Below are 22,847 nucleotides of genomic sequence, written 5' to 3'. Positions count from 1 at the left end.
TAGTTCTATCACGATGGCCTGTAAACCTCGTCAGTCCTGATCCTATAAATCCGGCATCTCTTCCAATACAATACTGTTCAGAATCTTTGTTTAAAGCTGCGTTATGCGCAATGGTGTAGAGGTTCAGGGAGAAAAGGGGCGGTTGGGTAGCCTAGTGGTTACAGCGTTTGCTCGTCACGCCGAAGACCAAGGTTCGATTCCCCACATGGGTACAATGTGTGAAGCCCATTTCTGGTGTCCCCCGCCGTGATGTTGCTGGAATATTGCTAAAAGCGGCGTAAAACCATACTAACTCACTCACTCAGGGAGAAAAACATCTACGAACAGAGGAATCCCGCATATCCAGAGGCCCGGAAATATGAAATATAGGCTTACATCAAAAGTTTTTCAATTTCCAATTGTACAGTTCCAGGGCGTAATTTAGCCGTAATGATGTCTTGGGATCTTACAAGTGTGACACATCGCTCTGTCGACAATCTGACCTTAAACTATATGTACGTATGTAGACGATCTCTATCACAAAACCTTCCATTAACATACAAGTATTGTACTTATTTACGTAAAACCCTCAAGGTGAAATAGTTTACAAATCAGGGCGTAGATTTTCGAAGCTCTCTTAGAGCTAAGATAGTCGTAAGTTAATGTTAATGTATGGCACTTACGACAATCTTAGCGCTAAGAGAGCATCGAAAACGTAGGCCCAGGATCGGACAATTGGAACCGTATAAATAAAAACCACAATAAAGCTTATGTTTCAATAACTATAAGGAATATCGGCGTGTTTGCGACTACATCGTAACTGATTGTGTTATAAATCACCGTTCGGGAGTAATGATACCTAGTGTTCTCGAGGAGGTGAGCCTATTTGGTCGAACAATGGCACCCGACATAAACATACAAACACCAGTCAAGTGTCCACCTTCATAAACCCATGGACATATGGTATAAGTAGGGAAATGCAGGGACCTCATTTTGGGCACTGATGATGGGAATGTTCTCCCCATCACAAACAAACAAAGGTTTGCTTGAAAGTTGTGACCGTGATTAAACACAGACCACTGATGCGTCCTACGTTAAAATGTCCTACATATGACAACCAAAAATATTTTGTTTGCTTAAGCATTAAAAGCTATGGCCGTGATCAAACAACATGTCGTCAAGAACTGACTTACGCTTTGTATAAGCAGACGCACAGCCACTGGAACCAGTATGTACGTTTGACGTATAGCGGGGGCGGTGGGGTAGCCTAGTGGGTAAGGCGTAGGCTCGTCACGCCGAAGACCCGGGTTCGATTCCCCACATGGGTACAATGTGTGAAGCCCATTTCTGGTGTCCCCCGCCGTGATGTTGCTGAAATATTGCTAAAAGCGGCGAAAACCAAACTCACTCACTCACGTATAACGTGAACCAAGCATCTTATATGAGAACGTAAGGAGGGCATAATGGAAATACTGTTTGATATCATGCCCGCAAGGTCATGGTTCTTCAATCTTCTTGAAGTGTTTTGTTGTAGTGAAGAGGTTTGGGTTTCAGAGCCCTGAGTGTGGGCTTTCGGCCTATGCACAGTTCGTCGAGACGATACTTTCTATTTAATAAGGAGATAGGGTGATAGACTGTAGGCGTGATTGATTGCCATTTTACCCCGAGCGAAAGGACACAGACTCGATTATGTACAGGTCACAAGAATAGTTGGAATACTGCTGCAGGTAACAATAAAATGTATCACTTACTCACCAGTGGATGGACACATGTAATGGGGACTTTGCTTCCAAGATAGTTAGATGTTGCGTAGACATTTCTAGGGAATATCGAAGTAATGAATTGTACACGACTTGCTCATCACATGCAAATTGTTCAGCGAGTTTATTTTTACGCAGCACTCAGCAATATTCCAGCTATACGGCGGTCCAAAATTGTGACATTTGATGTTCCATTCATATTTCGTTGAGAGTGCAATGTTTGTTTTAGCAGTAAGTATGGACCATTCGACATTCCATCTTCTATGGTGTTTCACGGTCTCAGTGGACCATCTCACTGTCATTTTAACGTACACCACCAACATTCGACATTGGTTTAGTAGGTTCGAACCAAAATTCAGAGTTATTTTGAAACCACTATACCAGAATAATACTCCATCATCTCAATAGTTCAGTATTATTGAAGTTGAAGCTGATTATCACTTCAAAGGTATGGAATTAGGTGATATGCATAATACAAATGATCACAATTAAGTGTCAGTTATAGTATGTATGGAAGCCTTTTAGGGCCATTAGGTTTTTCTTTCTTTTTTGAAACATCAACTCATTACCTTGAAAATTTCAAGATCGTAACTTAAAATCTGAACATATTATTTTGAAATTTCAAGATAATGATCTTGAAATTTCAAATCATTACCTTGACATTTCTAGATCATTGTCTTGATATTTCAACTTTATATGTAATTGAAATAAGCAACTTGACATTTTAACTAAACACCTTGAAATTTCAAGATAGCAACTTGAAATCTCAACGTGGTATCTTCAAATTGATAATTTCTGGTGTCCCCGATAGCAACTAGTGAAATCTAAAACTAAACTCAGTCAGTCAGTCAGTCAAATTTCAAGAAAATACGAATGGCGCATGTAGGCTTCCATACGTATGAGTTTAACAGAAACATATTTCAACACATTAAAAGTTGACACGTGTTTTCAATACCTCAGAAAGACCTACCCCGTCAGGGCGTGTGTTTTAATTCCTATTGTAGTGATACCTCCCAGATTTTCATAAGACTTGCGACAGCTTTTGGCGCTATGGCCGTTTGTGAAACTCAAATATAGCGACGAATTTGTTGGGCCTTTCAGTAACGTCACAATACCCTTTGTACAATATAAAAAACAATGCAATGTGACGTCACCCTAGCAACCAGAGTTACTGGATTCATCGAGTGTGCATAAGCTCCTCTCAGTGATCAATCATCTCGACATGCAATGTCATTGAATAAACACGGGGACATTGAGAGTTTTCGATATAATTATCTGATAGTCCAACCACTCTCCACAGTACACAGACACGCGTATATTAAATACTGTGTGATACAAACATATCGTTATTAAACAGTAACATCTACAATAGGCGAGAATTAATTGTTTTTATTACACTGCAGATGATGCCAAAATTACATTATCTGATTCAAACTAAACTGAAACTGAACATATGTCACATTGGTATCGCGGTGTTTGGGCCAAATGAACCATTTCATGATTGCAATATAAGACACCACAAACAAAAATTACTTCTATATAATATGATGTATGTACGAACCAGAGGTTAATACGTTTTCAGGCAATCATAGCACGGTATATTTTTCAATATTCTTGTTTAGTTCCTGATATAATGTATCCGCCCGATTTATTGTATTTTTCTATATGGCTTGCAACTATCTTTTTAGAGACATGGCCACACGTGGTATCACAATAAAAGATGCTTGCATACTGATGTAGGAAATAATTTCAGCAATATTACTTGGCGGCCATCTTGAAATAGATGATCTGCCACATAACCCTAAACCATCAACTATCTACCACTGATTCAACTTTCATGCTTCTGTTTTAAAGAGCGCAATTCACCCAATGACATAGTGCAATGTACTTGTTCCCCTGTATCTAAACATATTGGGAAAGAAGGATCTGCATTGATGTATGGAGGTTAAATGCAGTTTCCGATGGGAAACGTCCATTGTATATTTATCGGATACACAGGTGTATCGGACAGGCTTACTTAATGGATAACACCTGCCCTTTTATGATAAATTCATTTATGCATACAGCGCGTTTGGCTCAAAAGCGGATCGATGAATTGCAATCTAACTAAAAAACTAATAAACATAACATACTCAATGAAACGCTGATCATAATCAAAACATCATACCCACTCTGTGAGTTTTTTGCAGAATTTTTGACAGGTGTTCGAGAAGCACGTTCACAGACAAAGTTATTGATTCATTAACCTGTGCTGTTCCGTCTCCTTCCGTTCTCGAACACCTGGCTGTCCCTCTCTCTGCACTCCTCCCTCGTAACAAATAGTGAAATGTGTCAATATTTTAATGATAGATTGTTAAACAACTTTTTTATTTTTAGGAAGAAGGAAGACATCCACTTTTACGTTTACGCACGTCCGTATGTTTTACGTAAAAGCGGACAGGGAACGATAACTCTTTCCTTTGAATTCATTAGAAATGAACATTTAAAACTTCTGAACTACCCGATATGTTTCTACGTATACACCGACTCACTAGTCTGGACGCCATCAGTCCGGCCATCTTGCCATCCGGCGGTCTTAACAGGCACGAATATCTACGTGTATTAATATAATCAGTGAGTGAGTGAGTATAGTTTTACGCCGGTCTGTAAATAATCGAGCCTGGATCAGACAATCCAGTGATCAACAGCATGAGCATCGAACTACGCAATTGGGATACGATGACATGTGTCAACCAAGTCAGCGAGCCTGACCATCCGATCCCGTTAGTCGGTTCTTTGGACAAACATGGGTTGCTGAAGATCAAATCTAACCCGGATCTTCACGGGTGTATTTATAAGAGGAAATAAAACATTTATATAAGATATTTGATTTATGTGAGATATGTAAAAGCAACGTTACTCTCCATCCGGAATTCGTTTGTCCGGTAACTGAACAATCCGAACTATTTACTCGGAGAGTTTACCGAGGTTTTGTTGTATAGTGTCTACGGAAACGCAATAAACAAAAAGAGACAAACTACATTAAATTATCAAGTCACGCAGGTTTCCCTTTCAGTAAGCTGATATAACAGGGATGTTGTTCAAAGTGTTGTAAAACAACTCACTCATAAAACTTGTCGATGTGATTCGACAAATGCCACCTGTTACTTCGAAAACGAAAACAAACAGTATGCTCACCTGTTCATGGTTCATGGACAATCAAATAATGTAGAGACATCATGTCTCAAGCACTGGGTACCAAAACTACAATCAATGCGCTTAAATAACACCAAGTGTTTGTGTGTGAGTATACCTGAATAAAACAACGCCCTTCGACAAACATAATGAAAAACAACATGGGACCGGCTGGCCTGCGGATAATACTGAAAACAGATTGCAGAATATTAAAACGAAATGTGCATTCTGAGCAAATATTACATCAAGCCTCCACAAACATGACATAGCTTGCAAATGTTTGTTTTGCTTTCATGTCAATAATGCTTTATAATTATGTGTAATTAGACCCCCCTCATGCAACAAAACGGTATATATTGACGCACGAACGTTGCATATTGCAATATTGTTATATGTTGTTGCACTGCAGTTGGGTTGACTGATTGCAAAACATGGAAGCATATTGGACACGTATCTCATTTTTTCATATTATTGACGTAGATTAGGAACTGTGGCTGTATGTATTCTCGTGCAAAAGTCGGAATCGTAAAATGGATTCTATTTTTAGATCTATCGCGATCATTGATTTTTTTAAGAATGTGTTCCCTGGCACTTATTTTTTCAACGGAGTTCCAGATCCGGCGCTTATTAGAGGCCTGGCGCTTATTAGAGGAAATACGGTATACATTAAAAATTCAACAATGTTCTTTGTATCGTCACTATTTACATGTAATAGTAATTCATAAAGACATGCTCACGACATAATCGGAATTTCATTTCAAGAGGTGTCAGTAATTGCTTCAATACTTACAACTAAAAAACCACGGAATATTTCAGCGTGAGTGAAATAGTGAGTGATTATGGTTTTACGTCGTTTCAGCAACATTTCAGCAATGGGGACACCAGAAATGGGATCGATACTTTGTACTGGGGTCTTCGGAATCGAACGCGGGTCTTCGGCGTGACGGGCGAACGCTTTAACCACTGGGCTACGCCCGCGCTGTTTCATAACATCCAGTATGTCCTGTGAAGAATTATATTCTCATTCTTTGGGTAAAGGCAAATAACATTATCCAGTATTGTTGTGACGAGGTCATTAATGTCACATAAATAGCTACATGGACGCCCTTCAGCGGTGAACCTTCCTTGGGACAATTGAAGTAGATATTGAAAACACCAATGATCAAAAGAACAGACGTAGGGCTACAACTCCAAATATTTGACCCATCAAAGAGATACCCAGACTAAAATTCTGTTAATGGCTTCTGCATTGCCAATTTCTTTCGAAGCAGATCTATATTAGATTCGATATTGATTTATGGTCACATAATGAGAGTGGCGGTATTGACTTATCGGCCGGTTCAGCAGCAGTTTTGTTAAGGAATACGGATACTCTGCTTTTCCGGAGACAGTCGATGTGGAGAATACGTTCTGTAGGGTGATCACTGATCCCTGAGCTAACTGACCGGCTCCGTGGTGTAGTGGTTAGAGCGTCCGCCCGGGGAGCGGAAGGTCGCGGGTTCGATCCCTGACCGCGTCATACCAAAAGACGTTAAAATATGGTACTTGTTGGTCCCTGCCTGGCGCTCGGCATTAATTGTACAACAAGGACTGATCGCCTCGGAGTCAGTATAATGTGTCTGAGTGGGGTATTCATGCTTCACTGCGGCATGGTATCTCAGTGGGCTAGCACTATAAAACCAGCTTAAGTCTGGGCTAGTACAGCAGCCGCACATACACATACACACGCATGCACGTCGTCATATGAGCGAAATATTCTCAAGCACGACGTTAAACCCAATTTCACCTCACCTCACCCTGAGCTATCTGAGTGCACGTGGGGTATAAGCTGACAATTGTGTAGATAAGTTAACAAGCAGTGATGATGATGAGATTTATCACGCGCTTTCTGAAATAATGCGTATTCCACACACGGGCCCGCCCGTCTATTTAGTGTTTGATCGAAGTCGGGCGTTTCGACCGAAAGAAATGGCAACCTGAAGGGGGCATTAGGTTGTATGAGGTGCATGAATGTTCTATACATTAAATTTGTATGAATTTTGAACTTGGAAATTTGCGTGGTATGAGTATACGTAGCTGAACTACGTGGTGGCTTAGTTAGTATTTGTTTGTGTGATTATAGCTTGTTTTTTGTTTTGTTTTTCAGGTTACGTGGTTTTTTGTTTTGTTTTTCAGGTTACGTGTTTTTTTTGTTTTGTTTTTCAGGTTACGTGTTTTTTTTTGTTTTGTTTTTCAGGTTACGTGTTTTTTGTTTTTGTTTTGTTTTTCAGGTTACGTGGTTTTTTGTTTTGTTTTTCAGGTTACGTTGTTTTGTTTTCAGGTTACGTGGTTTTGTTTTGTTTTCAGTTACGTGGTTTTTGTTTTGTTTTCAGGCTACGTGTTTTTGTTTTGTTTTCAGGTTACGTGGTTTTTGTTTTTTTTGTTTTCAGGTTACGTGTTTTTTTGTTTTGTTTTTTTGTTTTGTTTTCAGGTTACGTGTTTTTGTTTTTTTTCAGGTTACGTTGTTGTTGTTTTTTACGTTTTTGTTTTTTTTTGTTTTTTTTATGTTGGCGCTAGTTGGTTTGTGGAATTATATCCGACCTAAAAAGCCAGTTTTGATCTACGAACGGCACAGGTAGACGCTTGAATTTGAACCAACCAACCAACCAACACCCCCATAATTTATGATATATTGTGCTTGACCGTAAGTCGTGAGTGAGTGATATTGTTTTCACGCTGCTTTGAACAGTATTTCTGTCATATCAAGCCACGTACTTATGATGAGTACGGCGATACGGGTGTATAATGTGTCCGTCTCTCACAACCCTAAGGTGGCCTCAACATTGTATTGTCCAATGTCTTATGTATTTTACAATATGAGTGAGACTGTAATAAACGATTTCTCGCTCTCCTATCTACGTTTAACACATTCTGTAGACAAATCTCAGACTGCGACGAAACTGGATTCGAACCCCACGCGTACTTGTCTATGATACGCTTAGGGGACGTAACTCCGTACAGCAAGACCATGGCGAGTACCAGTAACCTGTGCGCTTATGGTTCGATATCAGACAGAGGTTAAGTGGGTACATGACAATGGTTCGGGGACAAATACATCGATTGCAATGTGACAATGTCAATAGTTGAAGCCAGTGCAATCAATAGTTTTCATTGATGTAATTCAATGAAAATTAAGATGTAACCTCTTCTGAGTGCAAATACATTCATCTTTAATAAACAAATATCAATTACTCTACATCAGGACCCGTAGTTAAGGTCGACTGTCTTAAATCGTTAAGAACATGTCAAGAAATAAAGTAAACTGAGGATCGTTAGGAATACACAGCGCCATGTAGAAAGTGGTCAAATATAACACGTTACATTTGGGATTACAGACCCGCTAAGATTCGGGTTAGATTTGGTCTTCAGCAACCGATACTTGTCGTAAGAGGAGACTAACGGGATTGGGTGGTCAGGCTCGCTGACTTGGTTGACACATGTCATCGGTTCCCAGTTGCGTAGATCGATGTTCATGCTGTTAATCACTGGAGTGTCTGGTCCAGACTCGATTATTTACAGACGGCCATACAACTGGAATAACTACTCAACTTGACAAGTTAATCACGTCCCGGGAGAAACTCTACCGGGAGACAAGATGAAACTCTACCGAGAGAGACAAGAAGAAACTCTACCGAGGGAGACAAGAAGGCACTCTACCGAGAGACAAGAAGAAACTCTACCGAGAGACCCTCTATCGAGATACAAGAAGACACTTTACCGAGAAACAAGAACAAAAACTCCACTGAGAGGCAACAAGTATCAACCGCTCTGTGTGACATTTTGCTTATTTTTTTATGGACCGCTTGGGAGACGTGGCGAATCGGTTAAAGTGTTCGCTTGTCACGCTACCAATCCGAGTTTGATTTCAAACTTTCACGCAATATGCCCACATAACTTGTTACCAAATCTGCTATATTGCCAGAGCATTTAATAGTCATTCCGTCGTTCCTCTATAAGAGGGGTTCAAATACATAGATTGCTTAATCCTAATTGTGTAAACTTCCACGGTATGGACCAATTAATCCCCCGATATTTTAATGTTGTTATCTATGTCTTAATGCCGAACAGTGGAGCCTTTTTAACCTGGAACACCGGCGCAAAGTTATAATTTAGTTTTCCCCAAGCCATGATGTGGCTGGAATATTGCTTGGGCGGCGTCAGATAAAAAAAACCAGAAGAAAACTTGACTACACCCGAGACACTTTCAGCAGCATAACAGGTACATAAGCCATCGATTACTGCCCACATTGGTGTCCTCCCATTACGCAGCCAGACAGTCAGGCGATTGAACCTAGGGGTGGGGGGTTTGGGGTTGGTTGGTGGGAATTTATCCAGTATCGTTTTTAAGAACTTTAAATTTCCGCTGTATTATATGCGTAAAATATACTCATTAAAACAGGCAAGAATACGATGAAACATTTACAAGTTGTTCCCTCCGTCACAATTTACAAGACGCTCAGTCACTGACATTGCCAAATTCGGGACATGCATACTCCCAAGGCATAATCGAATCCTTATCCAAGAAAAAAGATGATATTTATATTGTTAAATTTATAATTAAAATAAAAAATTAAAATTAAATTAAAATAGTTACCTATCAGGTAAGACTGTTCTTTATATACCCGACGTTACCTTTGTCGTCAGTTGTAGTAACGAAACAACGTCAGTTGTAGTAACGAAGTTGCACCAACCCGTTAGTGTGAGAATGAAGTACTAACGTCCATTGATTGAGGGGGCCATTACACTGACCATTGTCCACTCAAGTCTACAAGCGGACAACTCGTTGCGAAAGGGCTATGACATGAGTTAAACAGTTAGTCTTCTGTAGCAATGTCTACACGATTGAGGTTCATAAGTGGCAGGCCAAAGGATTTAAATCAAGAGCACGTTGGAACATGGGAGTAGATTTCTAAAGACTGACTGACTGACTGAGTTTGGTTTTACGCCGCTTTTAGCAATATTCCAGCAACATCACGGCGGGGGACACCAGAAATGGGCTTCACACATTGTACCCATGCGGGGATTCGAACCCGGGTCTTCGGCGTTACGAGCCAACGCTTTAACCACTAGGCTACCCCACCGCCCCTTCTGAAGACCTTTGTCCAGCGCCTGTTGTTGCTGCATTTACCCAAATCGTTGCGTACAACTTGCGCTCAGCAGTTCCCAGCAATAACTAAACCAGTATTTAATTTGAATGTTATGTATCTTTCAATAAATAAGACAATAAGTAATTTGTTTCAGACAAAACTATTACATATATATGATATAAATAATATGGTATATGGTGTGTAAATATAATCACTTCTCCACGAAGATATAGGTGAAACGTGTAAGAGGCATATCCGTGTCGTGGGTGTTTATTGTACATATTTATGTGTTTCTTTACTCTAATGAACTTACCGTATAAAAACAAACTCATCAATTCTAAACATCACAGCTATGGATACGACATACTATAGAACGTCAGAGATAGACCCAGTCCCATTTACCTGCTATACAGTATCATGGGAAGTAAAAGGCGGACTAGTGGTTAAACAATTGACTCGATCACTCTGAAAAAGTGACCCGTGAAGATCCGGGTTAGAATATTGATCTTCAGTAACCCATGCTTGTCGTAAGAGGAGACTAACGGGATCGGGTGGTCAGACTCGCTGACTTGGTTGACACATGTCATCTGTTCCCAATTGTGTAGATCGATGCTCATGCTGTTGATAACTGGATTGTCTGGTCCAGAGTCTGGTCCTTATCTATTGCAAGTGTTACACCACACGCAACTGTGCGATAGAACATGTCAAATGTGTGAATAAGTTGCATTGTTATGGCAGCAGTTTAAACAAATTCAATGCTAATATGTGTGGACAGGCAAAACCTAACATATCAACATAAATACATAAAAGATATATGCTGAACCTCAAATGCTGTGATTATTTACAGACCGCCGCCATATAGCTGGAATATTGCTGACTGCGGCGTATATATGTAAAAATAACTCACTCACTCATTCTGAAAAAGTGATGACACCAGGTCCAGCATGTCCAGCTCGACCAGTAGCACCGATCATTCAAACAAATTAAAAAGTAATTGCTTGTGTACAGGCGTATTTCAGTTCTTCGGCCTTTAAAAATATCGAGTCTTTAGCGACAATCAAGGGAAAACGGTAACCAGATCACGAAAAGTTCTTGATAGGAAGCAATATGCAACGCTTTCTACTAAATTACAATTTCTTGATGGTTTTTTTCATTCAAATGGCAGGCATATGAGATGCATCACAGAGACGTATTGATTCAAGTGTCTACTTTCTCTGCTATAAGACAGAGCTCTGTCTGAAACATCAGAATGTACTTTTAGCGGACAGGAATTTTGGTGAATATTGCTCCTGAATTGAATCTACTGTCGCAGTGTCAAATTTATTGAAATCACAAAACGGTACTGTATTGAGGAATGGATTTCAATATTGTCAACCGAGCAGTGGACATGGAGAAGTATTTTCATCATCAGAGCTATGAGTGAGTGAGTATGGTTTTACGCCGCTTTTAGCAATATTCCACCAATATCACGTGGAGAATCGAACCCGGGTCTTCGGCGTGACGAGCGAACGTTTAACCTCTAGGCTACCCCACCGCCCCTGATGTATTGAGATCATATTGGAAAATATTATGGTGACAACGAGAAGTTTGTTGCTTAACGCCGCACACACACGTATTCCAGCTACAGGATAGCGGTCGGACCATACCATCCAGTGACTGACATTACGAGCGTCAACTTACGCAATCAGGATACGATGTCATGTATACCTCCTGTTTGTCACCTCCCACGACAACCATGGTTTCATACCTATCCGGTATCTAAAGATACTGTCGTGAAACTAAGATATATTTTAAACTTTTAATATTATTGTCCACTGTATAAATCCGACTATATCAGAACCTCTGCCTACGTAAGTCCCGAAACTTTCAAAGTAAATTTAAAACTTACCAGGATTTTAAGCGTAAAATGTTTGTGATTTTCAATTATGGCTAAATTTGACTACAATCGCCAGCGGCTGAAGGGATGGTGTAAATCCAGCTAGGCTCCATGCAGGTAGCAAAAGTACTGTAAGTCCCCATGGTCCCTAGTATGGTGATCAACCTTTAGTTGTTGGTGATCTATAGTCCGTTTTTTATATTGTATACGTATTGTTGTCTCTAGTGATTTAGTTTTTATGATAGCGTACTAGTTTATAAATATATATGAATACGTGCAAACACCTAGTTGCGGGTACAGCAACGTGCAGTGAACTTGGACAAAGTACTGTGACTATGTGTCCCAGTCCACCCAGCTGTGAATGGGTACCTCGTTAGGATGAGAAAGCCACAATAACTCGGTGCGCCTAGTGGCAGCAAGAGTTGTATACTCCCCAGGAAGTTGAGATTGCTAATACGATGTGCAGTTGATATTGACATCCAATGATTGAGGGAAAAATACCAGCGCCTTGAGCAGGCACTTGTGCGTGGATATGTGCGCTATATAAATATCCTATAATAATAATAATAGCTGTGATAGTCTAGTATTTTTACTATCCTTCGATGACAGGTTTTTCCGTTCTAAAATTATTGATTTTAATATTGATATGAATTGAATAAATGTTCTCGTCACGATATGGCTGCAGTATTGCCGATGTGACGCTATATAGTAACTCACTCACTCAGAACCCCCGCCGTGATGTTGCTGGGGCATTGCTAAAAGTGGCGTAAAACCATACTCACTCACTCATACATGCATTCAAAGCATTAGTTCACCTGAAACCTAAGGCGACGAGATGAACTCCAAAGAGGCAATAAAATCGACTTGATCACTTTGTCACATGCGTCAAATTGGGAATTATCCCCAGCCATAAAACGCTGAGAGGCTCACTGACGATATAGTCTTAATGTCTGTTTGAGCAAGAGACGTGTGAAGCACTTTGAAATCTTCGTTAAAAAAACATGCTCTTTTGCACCTCAAACGTTGTGAAATATAGACATCAAAGACTGGGTTCTGAATACTGGACGAGATAAGGGAACGTTGGCTTTGCGAAAGTTGAATAAAAGGGTAAAAACATTTGTTAAATCTTATTAATTACGATTTAGCCAATCCCAGCAGACATTACAAATGGAAAATTTAATAAAAATACTTAGGAAGTTGAAGGGAGTTAAATTGGATCCCTTTGGTATGGAGACTTCTGACGTATATGTCTTCTAACTTAATTAAATACCGATGCTATCAAATTTTCACGTTTCCTCCGTGCACGTCACGTGACATTTGTTAACGTTTTACACATTGTCGCGAAAATGTCTAAAAAACAGAGTGAACTGTGTTTAGATTCCGACTATATCATAAGTATGTATTTATAAATCAGTTAGTAATGGCACCAGAAAATGTCAGTACTTGTCACAAACACATTCGAAGGCAAGTCAACACTGCGGTACCAATATCACAAAAAAAGATGAGAAATTATTGATGTCAAAGTTGTTATTATGAGTAACACACGATACTAGCCTAGTGGTTTAAGCCTTGGCTCGTCACGCCGAAGATCCGGGTTCGAATCCCCACATGGGTACAATGTTTGGAATATTGCTCGAAGCGGAGTAAAACCAAACTCAGTCAGTCATCGGGTAATGAATATTATCTGGAACAATTTGAACATACTTGAGACTTTCATCGAGTTGTGTGACACCAAATAGTCCCATAATGATACCACACATATTTTGATTTAAAGGGGTTTCAGCCAAGTTCCCTGCATGTTAGATGGAGTACTCTCTCCCATGGGAAGAAGACGAGAAGGCCACGGAGATATAAATCTGAACCTATGTGTCACATATGCCCTATTGTAACGTATGGATTTCAAAACTGAAATAATCAGCTAACCAATAAACATCTACAATAACAGTTAAAACCCATAGAGAATTCAATATGATACCATCAAACAACAAAGAAATGTTCTACAATTAACATTACTGTAATATTAACGTTTGCAAATCAATACACAGCAGTGCAAAGTAATTACAGCGGCAGTACATAACACAGTGGCAGTACGATATCCAATGGCAGTACATAACACAGTGGCAGTACGATATCCAATGGCAGTACAGTTACAGTGGTGGTACATAACACAGTGGCAGTACATAACACAGTGGCAGTACGATATCCAATGGCAGTACAGTTACAGTGGTGGTACATAACACAGTGGCAGTACGATATCCAATGGCAGTACATAACACAGTGGCAGTACGATATCCAATGGCAGTACATAACACAGTGGCAGTACGATATCCAATGGCAGTACAGTTACAGTGGTGGTACATAACACAGTGGCAGTACGATATCCAATGGCAGTACAGTTACAGTGGTGGTACATAACACAGTGGCAGTACGATATCCAATGGCAGTACAGTTACAGTGGCAGTATGATATCCAATGGCAGTACAGTTACAGTGGTGGTACATAACACAGCGGCAGTACATAACACAGTGGCAGTACGATATCCAATGGCAGTACAGTTACAGTGGTGGTACATAACACAGCGGCAGTACATATTACAGTGGTGGTATGAAATATGAAATTTAATAGCAGCGGTCACGTCAGTGGTAATGATAATACCGCTCACCCAGCCCTGTGTGAATTAATCCTATCTACTTTGAGGATGTTAAAAAGTGAACACAACACGGTCTTCATCTGGCATACACGATGAAGTATAGTAAAATCAGCTTATAAACACCATTAAAATCTGTTACATGTACTTGAAGTGACTTCACCTGACAGCAGGGGTCAAGCTTCCATAATATGCCGAGTGGATTCTGACGATCTTCACGCAGGATCTTGATGTAATATGAGATCATAGAAGCATGCGATTGCACCCTTTTCTAGTCCTAAACCTCCTCCAGAATGTTGAGGCGGTTGGGTAGCCTAGTGGGTAAAGCGTTCGCCCGTCTCGCCGAAGAACCATGTTCGATTCCAATATGGGTACAATGTGTAAAGCCCATTTCTGGAGTCCCCCGTCGTGATATTGATGGAATATTGTTAAAAACCAAACTCACTCTTCCAGAATGTTCCTTACTATGCCATATTTATCGATGATGTTCTAGATGCTTCCAGATTACTCTTGAACACAAAACATAGCAACACCACTCTACTGAATCTGGCGCCTAGTGGTTGCTCGTCACACTGAAGACCCGGGTTCGATTCCCCACATGGGTCACTTTCTTGTCTCCCGTCGTGATATTGATGGAATATTGTTAAAAACTAAACTCACTCTTCCAGAATGTTCCTTACTATGCCATATTTATCGATGATGTTCTAGATGCTTCCAGATTACTCTTGAACACAAAACATAGCAACACCACTCTACTGAATCTGGCGCCTAGTGGTTGCTCGTCACACTGAAGACCCAGGTTCGATTCCCCACTTGGGTCCAATGTGTGACGCCCATTTCTGATGTGCCCCGACGTGATATTGCTGGAATATGTTTGCTGAAAGCAGCGTAAAACCAAACTCACTCACTCACTCTATTGAATCTCAACAGAAACAACGTAATGCAAATAACATTGTGTTTACGACAAATCCCACTGCCACTACACACTATCATGCGAACATTTGTAAATTTAATCTTACTTCCTGTATTTTCCGCAATGATTTTAAAGTAAATTCCATTCTCATGAGCGAATCCATAGTTGAGCATCGCAAACATATGCTTCATTTTACGTCCGCTTACAACGGAACGGACATAATTGCTTTGGCCAAGACAGGATACTTGTCCTCACGTGGAAACAGCTGCTTCTTGAGGGATAATACTGTGCTTAGCTTTGCACCGTTACCTGTACTCCTGTGATAGACCAGGTATATGCAAACCCTAAATATACAAAGTAGAACATGTCGGCGGTCAGGTGAGGAAGCTTTGAGTTATGGTGTAAGTTATTGTTGTAATGTGAGAGCGAACCTGGACCATACCGCGTAGTGAGTTGAAGCTGAAATCTCTAGGACAACTCATGGACAAAGGGTGAGTGAATTTAGTTTTACACCGCTTTTAGCAATATTCCAGCAATATCAGGGCAGATGACACCTGAAATGGGTTTCACACATTGTACCCATGTGGGGAATCGAACCCGGGTTCTCGGCGTGACGAGCGAACGCTATAACCACTAGGCTACCCCATCGCCCCGCATGGACAAAGAAGCACTTGTTTTAATTACAATCACTAAAGTTACATCATTATATGTTCTGCTACTCAACTGAAACCCAAAGCCTATAACATGTTACTGCATGTATCAAATCACACATAACATACCTGCAGCGTTGCTATAGTTACACATTTGTAAAATAAGGTGAAATTAATCAAAGCGACAAAAACGAAAAACGAAAAAAAAGACTCATAGTTACAAGAAATCTTTCCAAATGAATCCATTGTACAGCTTTGACTATAGCATAAGCGTGTTCTATTGTTTAAAACGCTACCAAATAGTGATGATACATGATTTTCGTGTCTTGTACCGAAACTTATTTCATGGGAAAAAATGTTTAATCAATTTAACACAATGCGACGCGGCTTTCTACCTCCTACGCAAATTTCGATAATCAATAGCGTCAGGTCGTGGATTACAAAACATACGTACAGCTACATTTTCGACATTGAATTTCAACTTAGTTAACGGGATTTCCGACTGTATGAGCTGAACAAAAGCTGGAAGTCCAGATATGATGACTATACAAAAGATGAATACGTTTTCAAATGTGCAAACTTTAAAATATCAATAAAAATCAAAACGTTTTGCGTGATCAATAAGTTGTGTCCCTACATCTCGTATCGCTTTAACTTTCCTATACTTTCTCCCTATTCCTTCCTAATATGTATAGAATTGAAAATGCAGGTATGTAAGTATTAGGGAGCGGGTATTTTAAGTTGGATAAGTTCTCCCCAATCCCTTTACAATTTGCGAATAAAAATTATGTTTAAATCAACAAATGCTGTCATGCCTTAACATATATATACATAACTTAAAAAAACTACTCTTAATGAGTCATTCAGTTGTTATAATTACCATAACAATTCTAAACTATGATGTCATTCATTAACACGTGCTTATGGAAAAGTCGGAATCGTAGAATGGACTGTTCTCATGGAAAGGTTTTGTCGCTTTCATTACAGAGTACACTTCCTTTCCCATGGCGGATTGGGTTATTATTACAAGACAAGACAATTGTTTATTAATGTCTTAGTTCTGTACAGACATGGAAGAAACAACAGTATGCATATGCATAAAATACTCACACAGAACCATTCTCATGAGTTATGAGAGAGTTGTCATAAAATAATACCACAACAGTAACATACCATAAATATTACATATTATCCATATAAAAGATGTTTCTACGATTTAGTATTAAATAGCAGGTTTTTGGCAAATATATAACAGACACTAGCATCAGTTAATAGAAAACAAAACTTCTCAACACGATAATTGATGACCCACAAAATCGATTATACCTAGCTTAATAATGAGATGGCTGATGATGTATATACCTTTGTGTTTCAAAAGTCGTTCATTCAAACAGTCTGAGAATCAATATTTCAACAAAATGATTAAAAAGCTATATTTGTGATGCGTCAGACCAGCGAACCATGACGTGCAACTCATGTATCGATTCGAATTACATGTCAGGAGCTATTAAGATAGCTATCTGTATTTGTGCAAGGGAAAATAAAAACAACATTTTCTGTGACATGACGTTCCCCATAACGATCTTTGCGCTAGATATGGACAGTCTCAACACGTCTCCCGGTCGAAGCTGAGTGCCAGAAAGGAGCTCAACAGACGGTCAAGATCATGATGAGGTTGAGTAATACCCAATCGGAACCTAAAGCTAGTTTCCGTCCATATAATCACAGACATTACTCTAATGATTAATGTTTGGGGAGATCAGCACTGCGAATACTTCCGTCTTTTCCAAACCCCGCAACCAACAATGGGTTTACAAATGACTAGAATGGTTGGCAAGGATCTTACAGGAACCAGTACCAGCTTAGCGAACCCTTTGGTCACCACGCCTTTGCTGGCTTTGTTGGAACCTGACGTTTGCAATATATTTGTGATTGATCCATGCACACAATACAAGTGTGCGTGATCTTGCTCTTCGAACACATGTGTCGTTAATTAAGGCCAAGAATTAAGGCCACAGCCGATTGAGAGATAGTTCTACAAGCTCTTAACACCTCTGTCGTCCCCTGCATATGTTTCATCTCATATTAAACCCCACTCAGATTAGTAACGCCGGAGTTGAACTTCATTTTCGTGATTACTTTAACTCATATACTAATGGTCTCACGGATTCCAAACCTGGATTAGCTCGGCTATTATCGTTAGTTTGTAATCCAGATGGTTTATTATATATCCATGTAAACTTAGGATAGTAATACAGGGGTGCAGTACAGAATTTGACCACGTCATCCGTATTGCACTCCTGTCTTACTATCCTATTATTACTAATATCAGATTCTATATTGAAAACCGCCTCCGTGGTGTAGTGGCTAGAGCGGGTTCGATCCCCGACTGCGTCATACCAAAAGACGTTAAAATATGGTACTTGTTGGTCCCTGCCTGGCGCTCGGCATTAATGGGTACAACAAGGACTGGTCAGCTCGAGAGTCAGTATAATGTGTCTGAGTGGGGTATTCATGCTTCACTGCGGCATGGTATCTCAGTGGGCTAGCAATATAAAACCAGCTTCAGTCTGGGCTAGTACAAGCAGCCGCACAAACACATACACACGCATGCACGTCGTCATATGAGCGAAATATTTTCAAGCAAGACGTTAAACCCAATTCCACAACCACCACCACCACCACTGTATTGAACCTCTGCCGGTTTTACTTTCTCCAAAGCTCCATTAATGCAAGATAAGAGGGTATATAATAAATATAGAACGACATACTAGTGCATTTGGATGTTTTGTATTGAACTCGAAGATGTCATGGGAGCAGAGAAACAACTCGTTTTCAAACTTGTGGTTTCTCTGCTCCTATGACATCTTCTCGTTCAATAACAAAACATCCAAATGCACTAGTATGACGTTCTATATATTCATCACCAGCTTGTCAGATCTGTAAATTTTGGATAAATCGATGGATGTTGGTTTTAATACCAGCAACGCTAGTTACACCAATATCGTCCTTTCGACTTTTTGAGAAAACTAATTGAACTATAGTATATGTGCAACCACATGCATGGTTGAAAAGTCACACGAAATAAGAGCAACAATTATGCTTCCAGCAGGCATTTCTTGTGATTATGGAAACTGGTTTTCACTTGTCATTTCATGTGGAACAAGTTCGGTTTGCGAAACATCGACCTTGGTCTCATTAGTTACATTTTTGAAGAACCACGGGACGTATAGTAAAGCTGCGCAATAGGAGACTTACTTCGCTCAAATTTGATACGAACGTTTTCAACCCTTTGGGAGTCTGTGTGGTGAATGTAACGTTGTCAACACGACTTAAGAGGTTAGACTTGTCAGCAAGCTGACATGGTAACGCTGCCATCACCAGCCCTGTGGCTGTAACTCGGGCCCAACCATAATGGCAATAACTTACTGAGATCTTTTGTGATGATGTGGACCCTTGGGTTCTGTTCACAGACCCGATACATATCTCCGTTTGCGACTTTGCTATATCACCTGGTGTTTGTCTCATACTACATGATATATGTAGGCTCGCCGCGTTGAGGTGGGGAGGTGGAAGAAGTTATAAATCGAGGCTTGCGTTCGTCCGCTTGCGCGTGTGTGCTTGTGTTCTTGTGTGCGTGTGTGCTTGTGTTCTTGTGTGCGTGTGTAGCTGCTTATACTAATCTATAAATACGGTTGAATAGTGCAATATTTTGCTGCAGTAACCAAATATCGAACTCAGATACCCTGAGCTCAACAATCCTGGTTTTATCCCATTGACGCCCAACACCAAACAGGGTAACATAAAGTACCATTTTGTAATGACGCGGTTTCCTTTGGTTTGACGCGGGAATCGAACAGCTGACGTTCTGCTCTCCGGATATTTAATCCATCACACAAGGGCTGAACATACGTTTAGAATTAATACACAAAAACCAATCACACATGCAACTTGCACCATCGATTTTTTCACAGCTGTTCACCTCCGTTTTTGAACTGAAAGTAACAATAACGCTATTCCGTGTTTGAATTTGCGTATACTTGTAATCATCGAACCTTACTCACGTCTACATGTAAAGGAATTCATTTATGGGGCTTTTGGAACTGAGCGTATGCGACAGCTTTCACATAATGTTTGTCAATAGAACGCAATAGAATATATGCACATTGAACCATTCCACTTCCCGACTGTCATTAAACATGGATTTAAATGAATTTGAACGAAAAAAGTATGTGGGCGATTGAATATGATTGTACGTCATTGTATATATATGAAGTATAAAACAGATTTTTGTTGTTGATGATCATTAAATTACCATCCACGGAAATACATTTGGATTCAAAAAATGTTTTTCTTTGATCTTGTTCCATTGTTTTGTTCATTGTAACGCATAGATTATTTACATTTCGCTGCTGGATCCCGAAGTGATGCATATTATTCGCTTACATCAGACTTTAAATAATCAATTTACTTACATCTTATTACCGTTGGCGTTTATTATGAATAAAATTGTGCTTATGAAAAAGAAGATCTTTGGGTCAGGTATTCTTTAATAAAATCATTAAATGTGTAAATTTACAGGGAGTGATTTCATTTACTACAAAACTAGAAGAATCATTTAACATAACGAATCTTAATATTTCTTAACAGTTGGAAGTTGCAACATAGAAGTAATCTCTTGACTCATTCGCGAGCACGATTTCCATATGGTCAGTGCATACTAATATGTTATGGAATGGAATTTTATGGAACCTTATAGATCATAAATGAATGAACGATTTACGACGTTTAATGTTCTTTTCATGGGAGATCTGCGGTTGATATTTTACACTGCCCTTAAAACTCGAGCTAATCAACAACCCGTTAGCGTTAGGGCGCTTTCATGTGCTGTTATCATCAGATCAAGAGCAATATACCTGGGGAGAACAACAACCTTCCGACATATGCCGTGTTAACCTAGATGATACCAGAAAGCAGTTGTACCATTGGTGAGAGAATATCGTACTTCACGACTTACCTGTATTCTGGAATTAGTATGACGTTTAGAGCTCCAGTCGGATCCACTGCGAGCGTTTCTTTCCAGGTTTTTAGGTAAAGTACTCATGAATAATATCCTTCCAATCAGGCAATAGAGAACAGCGGCAATGATGAAGGGAATGACATAAAAAATGATGAGGTCTGTCAAGAAATACACAAGGTAAGACGCGCGATGTAAGCGGAAGTCACACTTTTCAATAGTAAGTCCGTTCAACTGTTGGATAGACTGGACATCTGTAAGCCCTAACCAAGGACAACAATACGTGAGGGTCATCAACCACAGCACCCCTATGATCCTTTTAGCCCGTGACACCGTACAAATAGTTTGGGCCCTCATCGGATGGCATATCGCAATGTAACGCTCGATTGTAAAAGCAGTGATAGACAGCGATGATGCGTTTACACCAACAAACTGGAAAAATATCAAAATGGAACACAAGGCCCTTCCAAAGGGCCATTCGTTAACTTGAAAGAACGGTTCCGGGATGGAAGGTAGAGTTGCTGAAAGCAAGACAATGCAATCAGCCACAGCGAGACTCAGAAGGTAGCAATTGGTCGTGGTATGCATGCTCCTGGTACGTGCAATCACAATCACCACCAATGTGTTGCCAACGAAGCCAACGGTGAACACGATGGCACTTAATGTCGCTGCTATAATCCTAAAATCAGCGGAATAGTACATGGGAAGAGCAAGGGCCTTGGTTGAGTTGGCATCCAGAGACTCATTTTGGTCCATATCCGAGTAGTGGACCGAATAGTCTGTTGGGGTCTGATTATTGAGTAAACTGTGATTAAAGGTCGCCTGGTAGGTGGACCTGGGGACCCCTTCTTCCAATTCCATCACCGAATGCTGGGTAGCTCGCTTACGTTACTGCTATTCATCCTCTGTAGAGAACAGCGATGAACTTCGCTGTGACTATCGAAGTGGCTGGAGTTGAATGAAGGCCTGATCGACGGAACGCTCGCTCTATCTCTCGCTCCCACTCATCGGAGCTGCTAGTGGCTGCATAGCTGGCTACGTCGCGCTGAGAGCTGGAGGTAGACAGCCTTCCTTGAGAGGCCGATCGCGCTGGACGAATCACAAAACATTGGAGGAAGTTATGTGCTGGACGTCTGAAATGCGAGGTATCAAAGGTATTAATTTCAAGATAATAAAACGTAGATGACGGGTTTTCAGATTACTATATTATAAAAACAGCTGCTTTTCCAAGAGGTGGTTCTGGCACTAATTCCGGAACTTGATATAATGGTTAATACTTATTTTGTCGGTATATTTCTTTTCAAAGTGGAAGCTAATTGTATTGATGTCTGTATTAATATATCTTTGTGATCATCAATTATGAATGTTTCTTCTGCGTTTTTTTCCAAATTACCTGTCTAATGCAGTTTCGAGCGTCATCGACCGATGGAAAGATTTATCGCTTTAGGAAATTCTCGACTTAGGTATAGGTTTCTAGTCGTGTCCATAAGACTGAGAATACAAGACAGTTACGCCGAGTTCCTTGTAATTACCGGGGTGTCTATAATCGTTGTACAACATCCGATTAATGGCAGGGTTAGTGGGTATATAGCGTGTGCTACTGTTATAATCTCTGTGGATGCTGTTGGAAATTACGAAGAATAATGTCTGGGAATGACGCATTGTATTTATGTTGTTTGTATAAGCCAATGAGGTATATTTGTTT

The 22,847-nt window shown here is 40.1% G+C and overlaps 1 protein-coding gene across 5 annotated transcripts in view; it reads right to left on the bottom strand.

Annotated features, from left to right (window-relative positions):
• Window positions 1-22,219, bottom strand: part of LOC124253795 (thyrotropin-releasing hormone receptor-like) — a 103,642-nt gene extending 81,423 nt beyond the window's left edge. For all 5 annotated transcript variants that reach the window (XM_046687647.1, XM_046687646.1, XM_046687645.1 and 2 more), the window contains exon 1: window positions 21,143-22,219. In XM_046687647.1, the coding sequence (XP_046543603.1) occupies window positions 21,143-22,003 (861 nt within the window). In that variant the 5' untranslated portion in view covers window positions 22,004-22,219. The remainder of the gene's footprint in view (window positions 1-21,142) is intronic.
• Window positions 22,220-22,847: the final 628 nt, after the last annotated feature.

This window comes from Haliotis rubra, unplaced genomic scaffold (genome assembly GCF_003918875.1).
Source record: "Haliotis rubra isolate DU_JTF1 unplaced genomic scaffold, ASM391887v1 Scf552, whole genome shotgun sequence".
Lineage (NCBI taxonomy): Eukaryota > Metazoa > Mollusca > Gastropoda > Lepetellida > Haliotidae > Haliotis > Haliotis rubra.
Note: the sequence above shows the minus strand (reverse complement) of the source record. Positions and strands in the feature narration are given on the sequence as shown.